Here is a 19,032-nt window from a genome sequence, read left to right as displayed (position 1 = left end):
TATAGCTATAAATATATAACAATAACATTGAAACAACATTTGGTGACAACTACCTGTCATGGGACAGGTACTATATGACTTATATTAATGGAATGTCATAAATATTGATCAAAATCTATAAATCAGAGTCTTGAATATTAAAAAAATGCATGGAAATTTCAGGAAAACTAGTTTTTGTCTTTGTGACAAGTTTTTTTTAGCTTAAAGTTTACGGGTGATGCACATTTTCGCTAGGGTTTGAGTCTGGGAATTTGGATTCCAGCTAAAGTCATTCAAATTTTTAGCCATCAACATTGTGAATCCACCACGAAGCAACATGTTACAATAACTGGGTCGACATTATAATATAGTATTGTGAATAAAATTACATCTGCATCATTCAACAATAATCTCACATTGTGTTAATTTGACTCATCGCTACCTCACTCAGAAAAAAATGGCCTTGTCCCTTTTTCCACTTCCATTTTTTAGTTCCATTTTGACTTATTTCACAATTTGGAAACAAAAAAAAAAAACCTGTCAGCAGTTTAAAAGCAACTCATAGATGTATAAAAGTCTTCTTACTCATGTTTTTTTTTAAATAGGCTGAGTCTTAGCAGTGGAAACTGCCAACCACAGAAATTTTACTTTATAACAAAGAGGAAAAAGGCGAGGAATTTGATTAGTAGATGGTTTTGTCAAATAAATTGACTTTAACATCAGTAACTGAATCTTCCAAGTTCCCTCCCAATGTTGCATATTGAATTATCCAGTTAACCCATTCAATGCCATTGACGCTGACAGACGTCCAATTCTTTTTAACTGGGAGTGGCCATTCCCAGTATAAATGGATGGGATGTCTCTCCCTATCAATGTCATTGAATGAGTCGAGTGTCACAAACCCCCCTGACCAGTCACACCCTAGTCTTTTCTGCCCCCCTTTTTGGATGTCGATTACTGAAGTGAAAGAGTTCAAACACATTGGAGATTCACTACCAAAATAGTTTACCATACACATTATTCTCCCCTCATTTAGCTCCAGGTTTAAAAGAATAGCCTAGGCAAGCCTGCTCTTTTAAGAAGCCCCCCCAAAAAAGAGTCTTCCGTGTGTCGTTCGGTCCTCGGCGGGAGTGACGTGTGGGCTGCGCGCGCACCCGATCTGACACTTTGCGGAGCGACCACAGAGAGACAGCGGAGCGACAAACGGTGAGCGCAAACTTTGCTTGACACCAAAAAAAATTAAGAAAACCACCCGATAAACATTTCCCATCACGGGAGGTTTTCTCCTCCCCGACATTCGCGACGCGTCCAGTGAGGTAAGCAGCTCCGTGGGGTTCGTGGCCTCTTTCGCCTCGGATAAAAACGACATTAAAGCTCCGCGAGCAGCTCCCCGAAACACTCCCATTTTAGTCAAGGCCAGGCGGAAGGGCAGGTAACGTTAGCCCCGTCGACTCGGAACTTGCTAAATTCAACTTGGTTCGGTTCTTGGGGGGAAACGTTAAAGTGTGGTTGACGCGGTGCCGGTTCGCCCGGTGAGTACGGTGTAGTCGGCGGCTTTTTGGCGCGAGGGACGCGGCTGTGCTAATAGGCTAACGTGCTAACTAGCCCCGCTAGCGGCCCGTTAAAGCTAGCTAGTGAGCCTCATTATTGCTAACGAGCTTTGTAACGGGATTTAGCGGCGTTGCTCACAACACCGTCAACGCAGGGGCACGTTTAGTACCGTCGACCTGGATTAGAGATTACTTCGACCGCATATGGGTTTGTTTGACGCGCGTGGCTTGGAATGGAATAAATGTTATTGGCAGAATGTTGGAAATTAGCTTCCCCCTGGGCTGAAGAGGGATTTAAACACGACGTGGAGTCATGTCAAGCGCTTATTTGTAGGGGAAATGACACCTTCTAAACCAGTGGTTGTGTTTCACTTTTATGGGTTTTAACTGCACTGTTCAAAATTAGGTTGTGAAAATGTGTATTAAAGGGCAAAACTCGAAAGTCCACCATTGAAGCTGGTGGTGTCTGGTTGTAATTTCAATTTGAAAATGAAATGGTGATCTTAGAGAAAGTGAAAAGCTTAGCTTAACTTTTCACTTCTTACCATTTGGTGTGTAATTTGTCAGCAACATATTCATCTTTCTAGAAATTACAATTTATGCTACAAGGTTTGCCATTCAGATAATTGTACAATATATGTATAATAATGTGTATAATAAATCAGGAATTCAATGTACAATAACCTAAATTGTTATGTAAAACAATATAACACAATTAGAGGTATGTCATGATATGATTTGATATGCAATACAAGCCACATAATAACAAATATCTTAAGATATGTAAATAAATACCGTACCCCATTATTGAAACATTGGTCTGTCACTGTCTACGCAGTGACATATTTTATTAAAAAATGTCTATCTGTAAGCTTATTTGAGTTAACCCTACAAAATGCTAATGTATCAACTAATTCTGTATACTTTTACAAAGTCTTTTAGTATTTTGTCTATTTTTTTGTTGTGTATTGTGTGCAAAAATGTCTTATGAGTGCTCGCTTGATGGAAAACTTTAAAATAAGATGCAGTTCAGTCTTCATTTCCATTTATTACAACAGCACATAACATTTTTTGGCAGTTATCAACATTGTCCCAAAACTAATAAGTAAATATGCCACTGAATAGAACCCATGCCCTATATTCCACCCCAAGTATTAGCATTTCAGATGGCTCCCAGAAGCGAAATATTTGCAAACTGAAGTCACTTTTCCCATTTCAAATGAATGGAAATATTTAATTCACTCCAGAGCATCATTATGTTGACCTTGATTTTTTTTTTTGGTGGGTTTAGTCATTTTCTTTTCTGGTCACGTCATTATAGTTCTGGCCTTCAACCAACCAACCCATCCACACTTCAGTATCCAAAAGCCACCATGCTTGGAATTGGGTGAAAATACTTTAGTAGTTTGACGGCTAGCGGGAAGGAAGAAACGTCGCTTCCCCGCAAACTTGCGTAATTACATCTCCTGCTCTTATCTCGTATTATGTGTGGGGGTGCTTAACATGGTTACATTGACAAGATGCTGACTTGAAACAACCACTTCCCTCCCCACGAAGGTACTTTTTTTTTGTTGCCAGGCTGCTGTCCGGTACAGGAACAGAGAGTGGAAGCGACTATTTTAGGCAGTCGGTGTGAAGTCGTCTTGCGTCTCTGGAAAGAGGATGTGGTTACAGGTCAAGGCAGCACGGACAGGATGGTTGCTGCTTGGATGAATGAATTCCACCGGTGTTGTCGTCCGTCACCAAAGCGGGTCTCGTTTGACTCCTGGCATTTGTGTGCGGGGATTTTATTGGAAGTTTTAACGGTCACGTTTCAATGCCTTTGGCAGTTGTGACGAGGCTTTCGACCTAAGTGGCCAAATTCAAAGCATGGCCATATTTGGTAGGGAGGGCATTCTAGTTATTGGCAAAATTTGTTTTAGCTGCTTTTTGGAACTGGAACGACTCCATTTTGTAATATGATTACACTGCTATGATATAATTAATGACTTAAATTTTGTGATTTTTTTAACCTACTTTCGTAATATTACAATGTATGACTTGATTTTAATAATATTTGCTAATGGATTAATTTATTTTCTGTACTGCGACTCTTTACAGAGTATGGGGGTGCTGGAGCCTCTCCAGACAATGAAAATACAGGGCTGGTTTGAAGGAACATGCTATTTTATTACCTGTTCAGTTTATTTTTAGACGACAAACATCCTGCATGTTGGATAATAAGCCCTTTATTCATTCTTGAGTTATCTTGAACATAAATTTAGAGGCAGACAAACATGCCTAATCGCTTATTGGTGGAGGTAAAAAGACAAATTGAACCTGATTTGTGTATATTACAATGTTAAAAACTCTACTAAACTCCAAAAAGTTGACACTTCATTGACTGCTTTTTTTTAAAAGTCATTGAAGCATATCTAAACAGGTTTTTCGGGCTTCTGTGATTCACTATCAAATCTCATTGCATGCCATAACCTCGTTTCTGTCTGCAATTCAGGTACGTGTGTTGAAAATGAAGAAAACTTTAGCGATACCCGCAGGTCCGATTCCCACAAAACTGGCAAAATCTAGACATGCCGCCTACAAAATTAAAAGCTGAAAAATAGCAGAAGGCTTTCCCTTGCAAATGACACTCTCATTGCCATTCAACATAATTCCTTCGTAATCTCGCCCGCCGCTCTGTGTGCGGTCGTCGTGGCGACGTGTCTTATCAACATTTGACCAGAACGACAAGCCGTCCGCCCTCGAACCTCAAGTCGACGTGTCAACGTCACGTGGCGGCGAGACGTCCGCTCTTGACGGACGGACGTGCCGCCGTCAATCAAAATCCCGCCCTGCTGAGTCAGCAGCTGTGACAACCTCGATTATGTCAGATTAGCCCGCACCAGGAAATCCTGAACCTAGAGCGTCGTTGCCGTACATGGACTCGCATACCTTTTGGCCCCAGAGGGCGGGTTGGGCGGGCCTGGCCCGCCGGCCATTTAAGTGATGTCACTGTGGAGCGTGCGCTCGCTGGCACGCCGCCTTCTCTCGATCCTTATTTGCCAGGCGCTTGTTTTGCTTTGAGTGACACTGTTGTTATGTGGGAGTGGAAACAGGGTGAGGTTTGGTGGAAGGCACATGTCCTTAAATGGCCTTTTTTTAGTGGGTTGGTCATGTTGGAAAATACTATGTTGTTGTGTTCTAATGTCCAATGTTGGAAATTTCCATCTAAGTTTGGAATTTATTTCAAATTGGCTATTCAAACCAGCAATTGTAATGTTATGGTTGAATACTCTACTGTGGTGTGTTCATTTTCTGAATTTGTTTTGTTGAACTAATTATACAAGTAAATTTTTTGGTCAGGTTTAAATTGACCTGGAACTACTTTAGTTATTTATTATTTAAAAATACTCTCATTCTTTCTCTGGCCTAGATTGACAACTATGTAAATCTTTGTAGTCTCTGAATTAAGGCAATTTTTGTGGGATTATAGAATAATTTGAACATCAAAACATTGGGATTATCTCATCACTCTGTTCAATACTAATTGAGTTCGCCAAGGTAGGATTGGAAAATGTAAAAAAAAAAAAAAACTGACAAGGAATGGGTATTGAATAGTGGGCTTGGATCAGTACATTAATTAATTTTTAAAGTAGACTGTTGGTTTAAAAGTAATCCTATCAAAAATGCTTAAACATCTCAGCACTGTAAACTATTTTTCTTTGTTTAAAGTCCATAACCGCAAGTGGCAACACCCTTCCCCAATCAATTGTTGTCGTAAATCTCACATAAACAACAAAAAACAGAAGTTGTGAAGCTAGCAAATGACCACTAACTTTGGCCACTAAGAAACGCCATTCATAACTTCATACTTAACATTGTAAATCAAAACCACTCTTCTAATCCCAAGGCCTGTAAAGACACCTGACACTTATGTCTCCCACCCCCCTTTTTTGTTACTATTTTATACAATGTCGTCACTCTCCTAGAAGGATTCCAGTATGTTACACTAACACTATTGAATGTGTTACATGGTTTTGAGTGTGTGGACAACTTCTTCTGGCGAATTAACGTTTATGAATTATTCAGAGCGCCCCCTTCATGCCACCGCTTGGCATTGAAGTTAGCCGTCTGCAGTGTTTTTTAAGCGCCGCTTTGACAAATGAATCAAATGTGCCGTTGTTTTTGATGCCATGCCAAAAGGGCTTGCTTATCAAACAAGCTATCTGTTTTCAGTGGGGTGGAAAATATATCTATGCTTGCTTTGATTGTTATCATAGAACACACCATTTATTTCTAGTGGGATGTATGGAAGATAGGTCGCAGATAGGACTGGACACAATTTAGTTTGGACTTTAAAGTAGGATGAAAATTGATAGTCGTTTTTAATGAATTTTTTGGACTGTAAGCCATATTTTTTTCAGTGTTTGCAGTGTGTACTTAAGTGTGATTTGTGTATTATTTTTTTACCTTTAATAGCCTGCTTTTTGAAACAGTTATGTTAATTTAGGCCTATTTACTGTTGTTTTCCCTTTGAGTATTGTTACATTGTCTATTGTTGGGGTGCTGTAGTCGGAAAAATACAGTAGTTTTGCCATAAATTGATTAATTTATGTTGAAAAATTTGTTATTATTGTTCACATTTTAGCTGCAAATGCAGTTACAGTGAAATAAAAATATTAGCAACTGTGTAACTCAACTGTCAGCTAAAATTTAATTTACAAAAATAACACCAGGACATTTTTTTTTCCGTTTTCTAAAAGCTTTTTTGGACGATTTTTTTCTTGCATAATCCAAAACTCATCTCAGGTTTTCTCTATTAATTTAATGTTGGAACCAAAACAGCCATATTTTATCTAAAGAGTGCCAAAACAAACCATTACTTAACTGTGTCCTTACATTCCCAAAACATATTTTTTAAAATAGCTTAAAAATAGACACGGAAACCTAAAACCACGCCAAAAAAAGTAGTTTCTTTGAGGTTCATAACCATCTTGAACGGAAATAGCGTCAAGCATCTTCCCCAACTCGTCGTCAACACCGCCGCGGCGGCGATCTCTTTTCGGAACGACCCACTTGGCTAACCTAGCTGAATCGGCGCCATAATGCCCTCAAAGCCATCTTGCAGAGATTGCACAATTCCCCGCCAGCCGCTTTGTATCACTGGCTCGCAAAAGACAACACGCCAGTATTTCGCAGTACCTTGAAAGCAACAAGAAAGGAAAAAAGAAAGAAAAAAGTCTTTGCGTACTTAATTGTGTCATTGTGAGAACTACAAGCAGGGCTGAATCACCACAGCTGGCTTGTGTTAAAACAGAGGTCACTTCTTCTTCACCTCCTCCTCCTCTTCCTCCCTTGAAGGATCTCCACTTCTGGGTGTTGCCGCCATTGTTGTGTTAGAACAGGGGTCGGGAACCTTTTTTTGAAAGAGAGAGCTATAAAAAGTTGTTATTTTTAAAGAGCTATTCTCAGAATTTAGAAGTAAAATGTATGAAAATGTGCAATTTTTTAAAGTTTATCTTAATTTTTTATTTTGACGTTGCATTTCACCACTCTTTAATCACAACAAGTCTCTAATTTCTTTTGATAAATTGTTATTCTCTTGGTAATCAATCAATATTAATGAGTTTATGCATTCAGAATAGCATTAAAAACTAAATTATGATTAAAGTGGTGCTAAAGCTAGTCTCAATGCCAAATTGTCAACGTGACGCTCCTATTGGCTCTCTCACTAGTGATTTCCATATTTCACAGGTTAGTGGAGAGCCATATATAGCCATGGAAAGAGCCACATATGGCTCTCGAGCTATAGATTCCCTAACCCTGTGTTAGAATGAGTCCAATCCTGGAAACAGTTGCCATTTTTTTCTATGCAAATGCTCATTTTTCCTCTCCCTTTTCTTTTTTTTCAGACTGTTTGGCTGTCGGCTGAAGCGATCCCGCCATGCGTGAATATAAGCTAGTGGTGTTGGGCTCAGGAGGCGTGGGCAAGTCCGCTCTGGTAAGACACCCCCCTTCTAAATACCTCCCCGCAGCTCTTTGGGTTATCTGACATCTTTGCAGTGCATTTTCACTTTTGATAAAACCCCGGGAAGATTTGACAGATTTGTTTGGGATTGTTTATGCCAGGGTTTTATTCCACGCTTGTACAAAAGGAAGCGTGAAAGTCAGAAATGAGGCTTAGAAGAGGATTATGTGGCTTTGACGAGGGTTGTCAAAATGAATCGATTAATCACACGCTTATTTAGTGGGGAGATAGTTGGTAGGATATTTTCTTTTTACTGGAATTTCACTGGGAAAACTAGTCCTCTAATTAGAATTTGTGGAGGAAATAATTGTATATTTATTCTTGAAATATAAATACACAATTTTGGCATTTAAGATTGGAGATTGGAATGTTATTTTTTGTCCAATCCACTTTAAAAAATGTCCACAAAAATAGTTAAATTTTCCGCACACCCGTTACTATTGCAATTAAAGTACTAGTTAAAAACAGCAATATGAAAATCAAGTTTTAAAATGTTTTTTAAATTGCCCAGCCCTAATTTGAAAAATGGCTAAACCAAATGTGGCCTCAAAAGTATTCACTGAAGTACTATCAATCAAATCAGTATTATATTGCTTTATTTTGTGTTTTTTAGATTGCATTCAGTCATTAAATGACATAAAATAAACAATACATTTTGGTTAAATGCAGCAATTGGGGAAAATATTTTTAATGGGTTTTGAAGCATAATAAGTGAGATCGGATCCTAAATTTCCAGTAAATCTTTCAAAATAATCAGTTACATTACAAAAAATGTGATAATTTTGATCTGCCAATGAACAGTCTACAAGGAATTTTATTGCTTTTACCAACCACCAATTCAATTTGCATATAATGTATTTTTTTCCATTTTAGACAATTATTTTGATCAAAATTTGAATACAGAAACACCAACCACTACAAAAATATTCCTAATGCTTCCTTTCTCACTTCACAAAGACTTGCAATGAACCTATTTTTATTTATTTTTTGTATTAATGATGCACCTGCTTTTACATTACAAATGCCACTGAATTCCGTTGTGTAGACTCAGTCATGCAACCCGACACTTTAATGGGGCCAAACCAGGAACACATTGCCAAGTCGTCATCACAAGGCTGTCGGAAAATGCCCGACCAAGATAACGTCCACCAGGTGTTGTTTATCCCTCCAAACGGATTATTGGATGGAAAACCAGTGGATTTGTTGAAATCTGCCACTCTTCCATTGTATCACGCCCCCTCCGTTACGGCGGGGAAATCCCCGTCGTCTTTGGCCAACGCCCAATGGTCTTTCAAACCAATGGTGATTGATCCCAACCTCAACTTTTTCTCTTTTACAGACAGTTCAGTTCGTCCAGGGAATCTTTGTGGAAAAATATGACCCGACAATAGAAGACTCGTACAGAAAGGTGAGTTTGTGGTTTCTTGACATGACGTGCTTTGGCTCTCGAAACCTCGTTCCTGACAAAATGATGACCTGTCTTTAAACACCAAGACCGGAACGTTTGCCTGTTTTTCTGGTGCTCGGACGTTTGGTCGCCGGTCAAATGAGTTTACTGTTGAAACCAGCTCTCAAAATTATATTCATGAGAGAGAGTTTAATATCTAAGAGAGAGAGTTTAATGTCTAAGTACTGTTTAATATCTAAGAACTGTTTAATATCCAAGTACTGTTTAATATCCAAGTACTGTTTAATATCTAAGTACTGTTTAATATCTAAGTACTGTTTAATATCTAAGTACTGTTTAATATCTAAGTACTGTTTAATATCTAAGTACTGTTTAATATCTAAGTACTGTTTAATATCTAAGTACTGTTTAATATCTTAGTACTGTTTAATTTCTTAGTACTATATGATATCTAAGTACTGTTTCATAGCTAAGTACTGTTTAATATCTAAGTACATTTGACCGGCAACCAGAAGGCTGGCGACAACAAAGGCCAGCGACCAAACGTCCGGCGACCAAACGTCCGGTCACGTTTTTTCTGCATGTCTAATGAAACCATCTGTGCTTTTTTTCTTTGCAGCAAGTGGAGGTAGACGGACAACAATGTATGCTTGAAATTCTCGACACTGCCGGCACAGTAAGTTCACCAAGTCACCGTTGGGTTTGTTGGGAAGACCAGCTAGGGAACACAGCCGAAAATATTTTGACACGTTTACACGCCCTCGCCAACAGGAATCAACGAATGCACTCTACGTTAAAATGCCGTAAAAGTGCCCGGTTCATATCAATAATTAATGTTCTCAGATTTTTTTACTTCAGTCTAGCGCTGCACATTTCGATCTTGCACTTTTGGTACTTGCACTAAGAGAGCATATTTACCTTGTTTGCTGCTAAACACTTGAGTCACTTTAGCCGTGAAGAAATGGGTAAACAAAAAAAAAAGCGCCATAAGCAATGCCACGCGATTCTCACTTGATCCCAGATGAGAAATAATCACCGCTTTGGCCCCGACTTCTTTTTAATTCTAGCCACCCTCGGCTTTTGGCGCGCTAACTGCTGAATGTTTATCTCCAAAGCGCCACTTTGCTTAAAAGCGACATCATCTCACGGCAGAGCCGGCCGACTCTTCTTAATCTCACTGTAGCGTTCGCACAGTTTTATACTCGTGTCAATTGGACAACATGCAGGACAAGTTCAAGCTATCTTGTTCTAATAATAATAATAATAATAATACACCCACATGTTATTACGTCTCGGGTGCGGCGTGGAACGTAGTATAGGACACAAATGCAGTAAGCAATCATGGGAACAAGGACACGGGTGTTAAAGTGGCGGCCCGGGGGCCAAATCTGGCCCACCGTATCATTTTTTGTGGCCCGGGAAAGTAAATGATGAGTGCCGACTTTCTAGTTTAGGATCAAATTAAAATGAAAAGTATAGATGTGTATTACATTTCCTGATTTTCCCTCTTTTAAATCAATAAATGTCATTTTTTAAATCCATTTTTTCTGTGTTTTTAGTTCAAAAATCATTTTTTTAATGGAAAAATATATTTAAAAAAAGTTAAAATAAACATTGTTTTAGATCTATAAAAAAACAGAATTTTCAGGACTTTTAATCTAGTTATTTTACTCCATTTATTAAAAAAAAAATCTAAATATTATATCTAAAATGGTCCGGCCCACATGAAATCGAGTTGACGTTTACACCCTTGCTGTAACAAAAACTTTTGAAGCAAACAATGCATAGGATCCAACACAAACACACAGGGTTTAAATAGACAGACTCGGGTTGATTACACTTAGGAAGACCTGGATATCAACAGGTGAACACAATGGACTAAATCTCAAACAGTACAAAACCCCAACTAATCCTAACACATAGCTTTAGCAGGGAAAGTAAAAAAAAAACTTTCCACATCTGCATTTAACAAAACTCAACCTTTTTTTGGTTCTTCCCCCATTTTAGGAGCAGTTCACAGCCATGAGGGACTTATACATGAAGAACGGCCAGGGTTTCGCCTTGGTTTACTCCATCACGGCGCAGTCCACTTTTAACGACCTCCAGGACCTGAGGGAACAGATTCTACGAGTAAAGGACACCGAGGACGTGAGTCTGGCCCCCCCCTTCTTTACCTCTCTACCTTGTTTTGTTTCTATGGCGACCATTCAACGCCGAATTACAAATTCGTATTTACCCCACACAATGGAAGCCGTGATGTACCCCGTCCTTACTTGTATGTCAGAAAACAATGAGAGGACACACAGCGCAATTTGTACGTCGCATTGTGCGATTTCCGTCTGGAGGTTGGGACCGCCGCGTTGGGCGACGTACCCCCCCCGAGCACCGCCCTCGTAACCCATTGGTTTGATCCCAGTCGAAACAATAGCTTCCCCTTCAGCCATGGTGATTAATTGTCGTCGTCGGAATGAGATTAGCATCTCATTAGCCGTTAAATACGCAGCCCCGTTTCACACGGCGTCGAATATTCTCGTATTTTTTGCGGTCGCGTCTGCTTTCTATCCAGGCAAATTTTGCCAGGTCCTTTTACAGTCAAGGCTCCGTCACCCTCTGGCGTTGTAGCGCAGATCGAGGATGTCCTTTTTTGGATCTCCTCACTCAGGAATGAACGTATCCCCTCTCTTTTTTCCACCCTTCCGCTGTTAGTGCGTTTTGCGGTGTCAAACTTTCTGCCTGTCTTTTCTCGGGCTGGCCAATGCGAGTTGGATTCAGCGTCTGTTTCTATGTTTTCCCCATTATTCTTCTTACCCTTCCCCCCATCATGGCTGCGGTCTGGCACTCCACGGGAACGATTAGGCCGTGCGGCAGCCATGCGCAGGAGAAGTGGAGTTCATTAAAAGCACGCCGTGGCGGTGGGTTTTATTAGAGATTTTGCGGTTAGCCCCAAGCTATCGGGAGTTGCACTATTTAAGGTGAGGAAGCGGTTGACTGCATTTCAGTCGATATCTGGAAAATTTGTTGGAGCTGAAATGAGAGAGATTTGAACTATTTTAGCCTCCGGTTTTAAAAAAAAAAATCATGTTTTCAGAAAACCAAGCAAATTTTCAACAAAACGTTTTTTTTTTGCCCTTTTAGAAAAACTTTAGTTAGCCATGATCTGCTATGCAGTTTTTTTTGGCATGTCAATTACATACCTGTTAGCTTAAACATTTTTGTATCATTTCTAATTGTTTGTTTTTTTAAGTACGTTTTTTTTTGTAAAACTGATCTCATTTCACCCATTTTGGATCGTCTCAATCACTTGTAGCAGACAAAAATGTCATAGTTGACTGCTTATGTTGTCATGCTTTTCACTATATAGATATAGTGCGTCAGCAAGCAATGTACCCTAACAGTCAAGCTGTCAAACAGTGACTAAAACAGGCTAAAACTATTTTGATAGCTGATACATCATTGACTCCAAAATAGTGTAATCTTAATGTTGAATATTTTTGGTTTAATTAATTTTATAATTCTTTGTTTTTCTTTGCTATCACAACCAAGATAGTGCAAATATAGTACATTTATCACTTTTAGATATTATATACTCACAACAAATTTGTGAAAAAATATTTAAAAAGCATTTAAACAAATGTTTTGAATTGTGGAAACTTCAGCATTTTTTATATTTATTTACTTTTTACCCCTCCTTAATGCATTCCCACGGTATCTAATCTAGATCCTGAAAATCTGCCGTACATGCAAAAATATACAATCAGTACGCCTAAAACGCTATCTATTCACTCCTGAATTATTTTAGTCTTTCTCTGCTAGTTTTTCCATTATCGCATTCATTTTCCTGGAAGGTTTCACCCTTTCACAAACGTTCGTTTCCTTGCGGTTTGCCTTCCCTGACCACTTTTGCCATCTCAGGTGTTAGCCCATAGTTAGCTCGTTGGACTACCCTGACATTTATTTATCTTCGCCCGGCCGCCATGTTTTCAATCCCAAATTCACGAACGGTCTTTCAGAGACGGCCAACATTCCCCATTCGCCGCCACCGCCGCAGCTGTTTGTCTTTCTCCGCGCCATTTAAGGCCGAGCCGGCAATCCGCGCAGCCGCTCTTAATATTACTAAACTCCATGAAAAGAAAAAAAAGTCTTCAATGGGCTGGTTTTCTTTGGAGCACATAGTCCCGCTACGGAATCCTACGGCGCTCAATTAGTCGACTTTTAACGAGTCCGCTTTGAGCTTAGCCAGCCAAATTTTGGCCTAAAAAAAGTAAGTAAGAATAACAAAAGTGGTCACGCGACCCAGTGGCTAACTGGGAATTGACTTCTCCAGGTTTCCCTTTCCAAGTCTTATGCAAGACGGGTCTGGCGGGGCGTTTAAAGCCCCGATCCGGTTCCCGTGACTCGCCAGGGCGAGCGGGATTAGAGTGGCGCTCGGGTAACTCTTTATCGCGGCTTGGGCTGGACGTTTGCATTCGCCGCGCGTTCCCGCGACCTCCTGGGAGAAATGGCGGCTTGTTTGGACAGCAAACATCAAGCGGCAACCTCTGCCAGGTTCACACAAACATTCCGGCTTCGTGTCGTCGGCTATTCGCCCGCGGGGATTAGCGATAACGGAGACTGCCGTGTTTTACGAGTTCTTAAAGGGACAGGCAGACGCCAACTGCTATGAAGAAGGACAGTTGTTCAAAGTAGGATAGTTTAGACCGAGACAAGTTTCACTTTACTGTATTTTTAGCCGTATTTGTCGCTCAAAAAAATTGATGACTGAATCGAGGGTACAGCGTATATGCGCAAAAATTAAACTTGAGATGCATGAAATGCCATAATACAAGACTATACAGTCATTTATTACAAAATAGAGAAAAGATAAACAGATGAAACGTTACACAAAATGTATTTTGACGTCTATGAATTAAATTCAAGAAAAAAAATTAAATGTATCTTGCATAAACGTGAAAAAACTCGCTCAGAGTGCCGCCATTTTACCTTGGGATGACAAATTAGTCCGCTAGGGACATACTTCCTGGTTGTACTGCTCACAGGACTTACTTTTTGAAGATTTTCCTTTCAAAGTAAAACATTTGTACTCCCTATTAAATATTAAGATGAAAATTGTGAATCAAAGGGGCCGGCTTATACGCGAGAAATTGTAAAATTCAACAATTTTAAGTCCATTTTACGGGTGTGGCTAATAGTTGGATAAAAACAGTATTTCTCTGTTATCACATAAATAAATGATGGATTTGAAGCTGTCCAAAACACATGTAAATCTTAGATATATTTGCGGATCTTGAATCACAGCTGTATTTGTGTGAAAAACATTTTTTTAGACAAACTAAGTGCAGAAACTTCCTGGAAACATCTTTTTATCTACTTTACCCCCCACCTCTCACCGCCTCTTCAACAGATGAGAATTTGTTTTTATTTTTTAAACAGATTAATTCCACTCGGATGCAAGAGATAAAAGTCCGCTCCGCCCCTTTAAGGAATAGCACGAGCAGAATTGGGGCCGCAAGCCAGAACAAGTCAGGATGCTTCCACATGTCCTGCTAATATCACATTTTTTTTCCACTTCGTCTAAGCAGGAATTCCCTCGCTATGATTTAGTAGCGGCCGTCCCACCGCCCCAAAATTTCTTCAGCAGATGTTCATATCGAGTTTTGAAACATTTCCGCATATGTCGCGAAGATGTGGTCACTCGGGGTTTATCTAACACACGCTAGCTCGCTAGCTAACTACAACGAGAGATTACAAAGAAAAAAATGGTGACACGTGGTATATATCGCGGATTCCGGCTGAAATGTTTGAAAGCGTTCAGGAAGGAAAGCGATGCTATCCCGGGCGGGCGGGCGGGGCCGCCGCGCTTCCTCCGGGCCCCCGTCGGTGGCCCCAGATAGCCGTTCAGGAAACGGCAGGCAGGATGAGACGTTGCCCCGCGCCATGGCCAATTGTCATTTTTTAATCCATTTTTTTGTGTTTTTAGTTCAAAAATCATTTTGTAAAATCTAAAAAAATATACATAAAATAAACAGTTTTTAGATCTATAAAAAACTAAATATTCAGGGTCTTTAATCCAGTTATTTTAATCCATTTATTTACAAAAATCTAAATATTATATCTAAAATATGTGAAATGGAGTGAAAGCGGTCCGCGAACCAACCCGAGTCTGACACCCTTGATTTCGATGATGTCATAGCTTATGTAAGTATAAATGATTGCATTGCCCTCCCAGAGGCTCTAACCATCGATTCATCTGGATTGTTCCAGTTGGTGAAAGCGTTGCCAATAATACGTCGTGACGGACATCTCGCTAAAAAAAAAAAATGTACAAAGCCAAACTGTTTGTGTCAATGTACGTGTTTTTTTTGGGTTTCCCAACTTGCTCAAATCCAAAAACTTGTATTGAGAATGAAAAAACCCAGTGTAAGTCATGTTGTTTGTCCAGTGTCTTAATTCCACGGCCATTTTGGGACAGGTGCCGATGATCCTGGTGGGCAACAAGTGCGACTTGGAGGATGAACGTGTGGTGGGCAAGGAGCAGGGCCAGAACTTGGCCAGACAGTGGAACCACTGTGCCTTTTTAGAGTCGTCTGCTAAGTCAAAGATCAACGTTCTCGATGTGAGTGGACCGCCACGCCCTCCTTCCTCTTTTTTTTTCTCGTATCATTCATGATTTGGACCTTGTTCCCCTTTTTTTTTAGATCTTCTACGACCTGGTCAGACAGATAAATAGAAAAACGCCAGTGGAAAAGAAAAAGGCAAAAAAGAAATCCAACTGTGTGCTGCTTTAAAGACCCCCTTCCCATCCCAATGCCCCCGCAGCAGCTCTGAGCCAGGTATGTATGGATTTTGATTTTGAAAAAAAAATGGCGGAGGATAGGCAGCTCAGGAATCCGAGCGAGGCAGCTGTCAGCCAATCCCGCGCGGCTTTCAACGGCTGCTTATGTGTCACCATCCGTCACGAGTTGAATGCTTGTTTGCACTGTTACGTACTCGTGTCAATATTGCTTTTTGCTTCCTCCTGGTGGAAGGGAGGGGAAGTGCGACCCCTGTCGGTTGTGTAGGGGAAAATTCACCCAAAAATGCATTCACTTGTATGCAATAAAGTGACTGCCAGTCAAACTAAATTGGACATTGAAGGCAGTCAATGGGAATAAAATGATTTTTAATATATATTTAATCAGCAAAGTGTAGATATTTAAACTAGTGTAACAAACTTTTCAGAACAGAGACAATCTTCGACAGGCAAAAAGCCTGGAAAATTAGCACAATTTAACACATTGTATTTTTTTTGTATAAAATAAATTCTTTTGATTCAACTTGGCAGGATTTAACTGCTAAACTAACAAACTCGCACTGTTTAGGTGACTGCCTCCATCTAGGGTTAAAACTTAGAAGTGCACCAGAATGTAAGCTAAACTCAAGCCTCATATCTGGATCTTTATCCATGAAATTAGTAGTAATAAAAGAGCATTATATTATTATTATTTTTAAAACAAGGCTCTAACTGTCATAAAATGTCAAACTACAATTTTCAAAAATATGACTGAATTTTTTACATTTAAAACAATAAATATCGACACGACTACATTGGAATGATTCGCCATCTGAACTTGATTAAACTTTGATTGCGTCCTCCATCGAGTTTCAAAGGCAAATCGGCACTTTTGAACCACAACATTATTTCTCAATGACTATCCACAAACTCGTACTCCATGACTCCGCCCTAAAAACATCGCCATTTCATTAGCATGTTTTTTTCCTCTTCCTTGGCATCGACCGAATGAGACCGCGCCAAAACGACCGACTTCCACAGTCGTAAGGAGATCCACATTTGTTCTTAGTTCCGCCCCTGTTGCATTTAAAGGGCTTACGTAGAGCGCTCTCGCTTTCCCCTCCAAACTTTTGCCTCCAAATGTGGATTAGCGCTACAGACAGCGCCATTGTACCCGGGCTCAGACATCAGGGCGGCCCGGCCGGCGTGGTGTGGCCTGGCTTGGCCTGGCCTCGCCCACCCGCTCACCCGCTCGCCATGTGAGAGAGTTCACTAGCTGGCCGGCGGCCCTCTGACCCAACACTAATGGGATTAGCTCGCAACTGTGCCACCGCACAGCTTCACTATTTACACAACCATGTGGAATTGTTCATTATTTTTTGACAATTAAGGTTACCTCTATTAATTGACATTAGATTTTTTTAATGGAAAAGGAGGGCGAGAAATAAGTATAACTTTCTTTAAAACAGAGCAGTATTTATTCCATAGTTTTTTGCAAAATAAAACTACATTATTTTGGTTTAAAACTTAATTATTATTGGAGATCCAAGTTTTTGTTTTTTTTGTGTGCCCCGTAATGTCTTTTAATGCTGTAGCATTTTCTCCATTTTAATATAAAAAACACTCACAACGAGAGTAACGAGTCCACCTAGCGGCCCCAACAGTCATTACACATTGACTGAATGAAAGAAATGAAAAAAATAGGAATCTACTCGTAGCAAAGAGTTACCAAAATCAAAATTTTAAACACTTCTGAGCCCACAAAATGTTTCATAAATACCCAACAATTCTTGCTATTATAAATCAACATCATCAATATTTGGGAAAAAATACCATTTCGAATAATCAGAAAAGACATGGACATTGGACAATGTACACCACTTACTTGCCCTCTAGTACCAATTGAACTCCTGACGGGGGTCATGACACCCGGCGTCCACCGGAGGGCTCCAAAACCATTCAAACTGAAGACACTAGCCAGAAGGTGACGACTTAACCACTGTATCGTCTTGCAGAAATGCTGTAATGAAGAACTGTTGCCCCGATTGGAACGTGCCAGCAATCCAATAACGGCCCCCCCACCCCACCCCAGACCAACCAACCAACCGACTCCCCCCTGCCCCCTTTTCTTCAGTCCATCATCCACAAACGGTGATTCAGCCCAGCTCCCATCCCGCCCTGACACGAGGACGACACGGCGAGAAAGACAGTCCGCCCTCAAGGACCTTCTTCTTCTGGCGTGTTCGCCTTAAACGACACGTCGGCTCCGTTTCCACACCAAAAAAAAAAAAATACCAAAAGGCCACAAACTGATGACAACAGGAAATCTATTCCGAAACAAAATGTCTACCAGCGGGGAAGAAAGAAACAAAACAAAAAAACAACTTAAAAGAAAGAAAATAACCTGCCCAAGCCCCGCCCCTCTTCTTACCCCCTCTTTTTTTTTAAACAAAAAAAATATTGATTAAAAAGTGAAACATTAGAAATGGGATTCAGTATTTTTCCATCTTTTTTTTTCTTCAATATACCGTGGTATTTGAAAGACATGAATTTTAGTCGCGTGATGATAAATGTTCTTCAAAAACGAGCATGAAAAAAAAAAGAGTTCATTGTAGATTTGTGCAAAAAGTCGCAATTATGATTTTGTGTTTTTGCAGTCGGGCCATGAAGCGTTTTCTTCACCACAATAGATGGAAAAATCGATCATATTATTTTTCTATGACTTTTTTTTTTGTTTTTTTTCTCCACCACTAATCGTTCATGGACTTTTTTGCTCAATTTTTTTCTCTCTGATGTGACTTCATTTTATACTTTGTCACTGGGAATTTCATAGCTCCCGTAATATATTCTAATGCCATTTTTTCTTTTGTTTTTTTTGCATAATAATGCTTCGGACAAAAAAATGGGTCTTTTATATAAAAGAAATGGGGAGGGGGTGGGTGGGGGGGATAAGGAATGATTTCTATGTCTCTTGAAGCTGAAATATATTATACTAAACCAACTCGAATAATGCTTCTTGTGTTTTTCTGTCTACAATGTTCCAGCGTTTATGGATTATTAAAGTACATTTTAGTACATTTTCATGATATTGGTCAATGTATTTTTGTGAATTAAACTTTTAACCAAAGTGGTTTGGTTACAGGTTGGTCTTTTTGACTCTATTTCATGTTTTCTTAAATATTATACAAAGGTTTTTAAGTATAATCCAATCAGAATTCAAGTTCAAAACAAACTACGACCACCCGGCTAACACAGAAGCTAGTGGGAACTTTAAGTCTGCAATTAATTAACTTGTCATGAGACAACAACAAAATATTAA

The 19,032-nt window shown here is 39.7% G+C and overlaps 1 protein-coding gene across 3 annotated transcripts; it reads left to right on the top strand.

The window, feature by feature from the left end:
- The first annotated feature begins 1,021 nt into the window (after positions 1-1,021).
- On the top strand, positions 1,022-18,852 carry LOC144202826 (ras-related protein Rap-1A-like). 3 transcript variants are annotated; one of them, XM_077725865.1, is made up of 8 exons: positions 1,022-1,185; positions 7,421-7,509; positions 8,876-8,944; positions 9,564-9,620; positions 10,952-11,092; positions 15,414-15,557; positions 15,640-15,774; positions 17,729-18,852. In XM_077725865.1, exons 2-7 carry the CDS (start codon positions 7,453-7,455, stop codon positions 15,727-15,729), a joined length of 558 nt encoding a protein of 185 aa, XP_077581991.1. In that variant the 5' UTR covers positions 1,022-1,185; positions 7,421-7,452; the 3' UTR covers positions 15,730-15,774; positions 17,729-18,852. The 3 variants fall into 3 exon arrangements, with proteins under 3 accessions (XP_077581991.1, XP_077581992.1, XP_077581993.1); XM_077725866.1 differs by having other exon boundaries at positions 1,135-1,295; XM_077725867.1 differs by lacking the exon at positions 1,022-1,185 and adding an exon at positions 1,380-1,411.
- The last annotated feature ends 180 nt before the right edge of the window (positions 18,853-19,032 follow it).

Source organism: Stigmatopora nigra, chromosome 10 (assembly GCF_051989575.1).
Source record: "Stigmatopora nigra isolate UIUO_SnigA chromosome 10, RoL_Snig_1.1, whole genome shotgun sequence".
NCBI lineage: Eukaryota > Metazoa > Chordata > Actinopteri > Syngnathiformes > Syngnathidae > Stigmatopora > Stigmatopora nigra.
The sequence above is the reverse complement of the archived record's forward strand: the minus strand, read 5'-3'. Positions and strand labels throughout refer to the sequence as shown.

Bases quoted from the DNA above. Each gene is read 5' to 3' on its own strand.
- LOC144202826 (XM_077725865.1), top strand. From the start codon at position 7,453: ATGCGTGAATATAAGCTAGTGGTGTTGGGCTCAGGAGGCGTGGGCAAG. The intron at 8,945-9,563 runs GTGAGTTTGTGG...TTTTCTTTGCAG, and splicing joins TAGAAGACTCGTACAGAAAG to CAAGTGGAGGTAGACGGACA. The intron at 11,093-15,413 runs GTGAGTCTGGCC...ATTTTGGGACAG, and splicing joins GAGTAAAGGACACCGAGGAC to GTGCCGATGATCCTGGTGGG.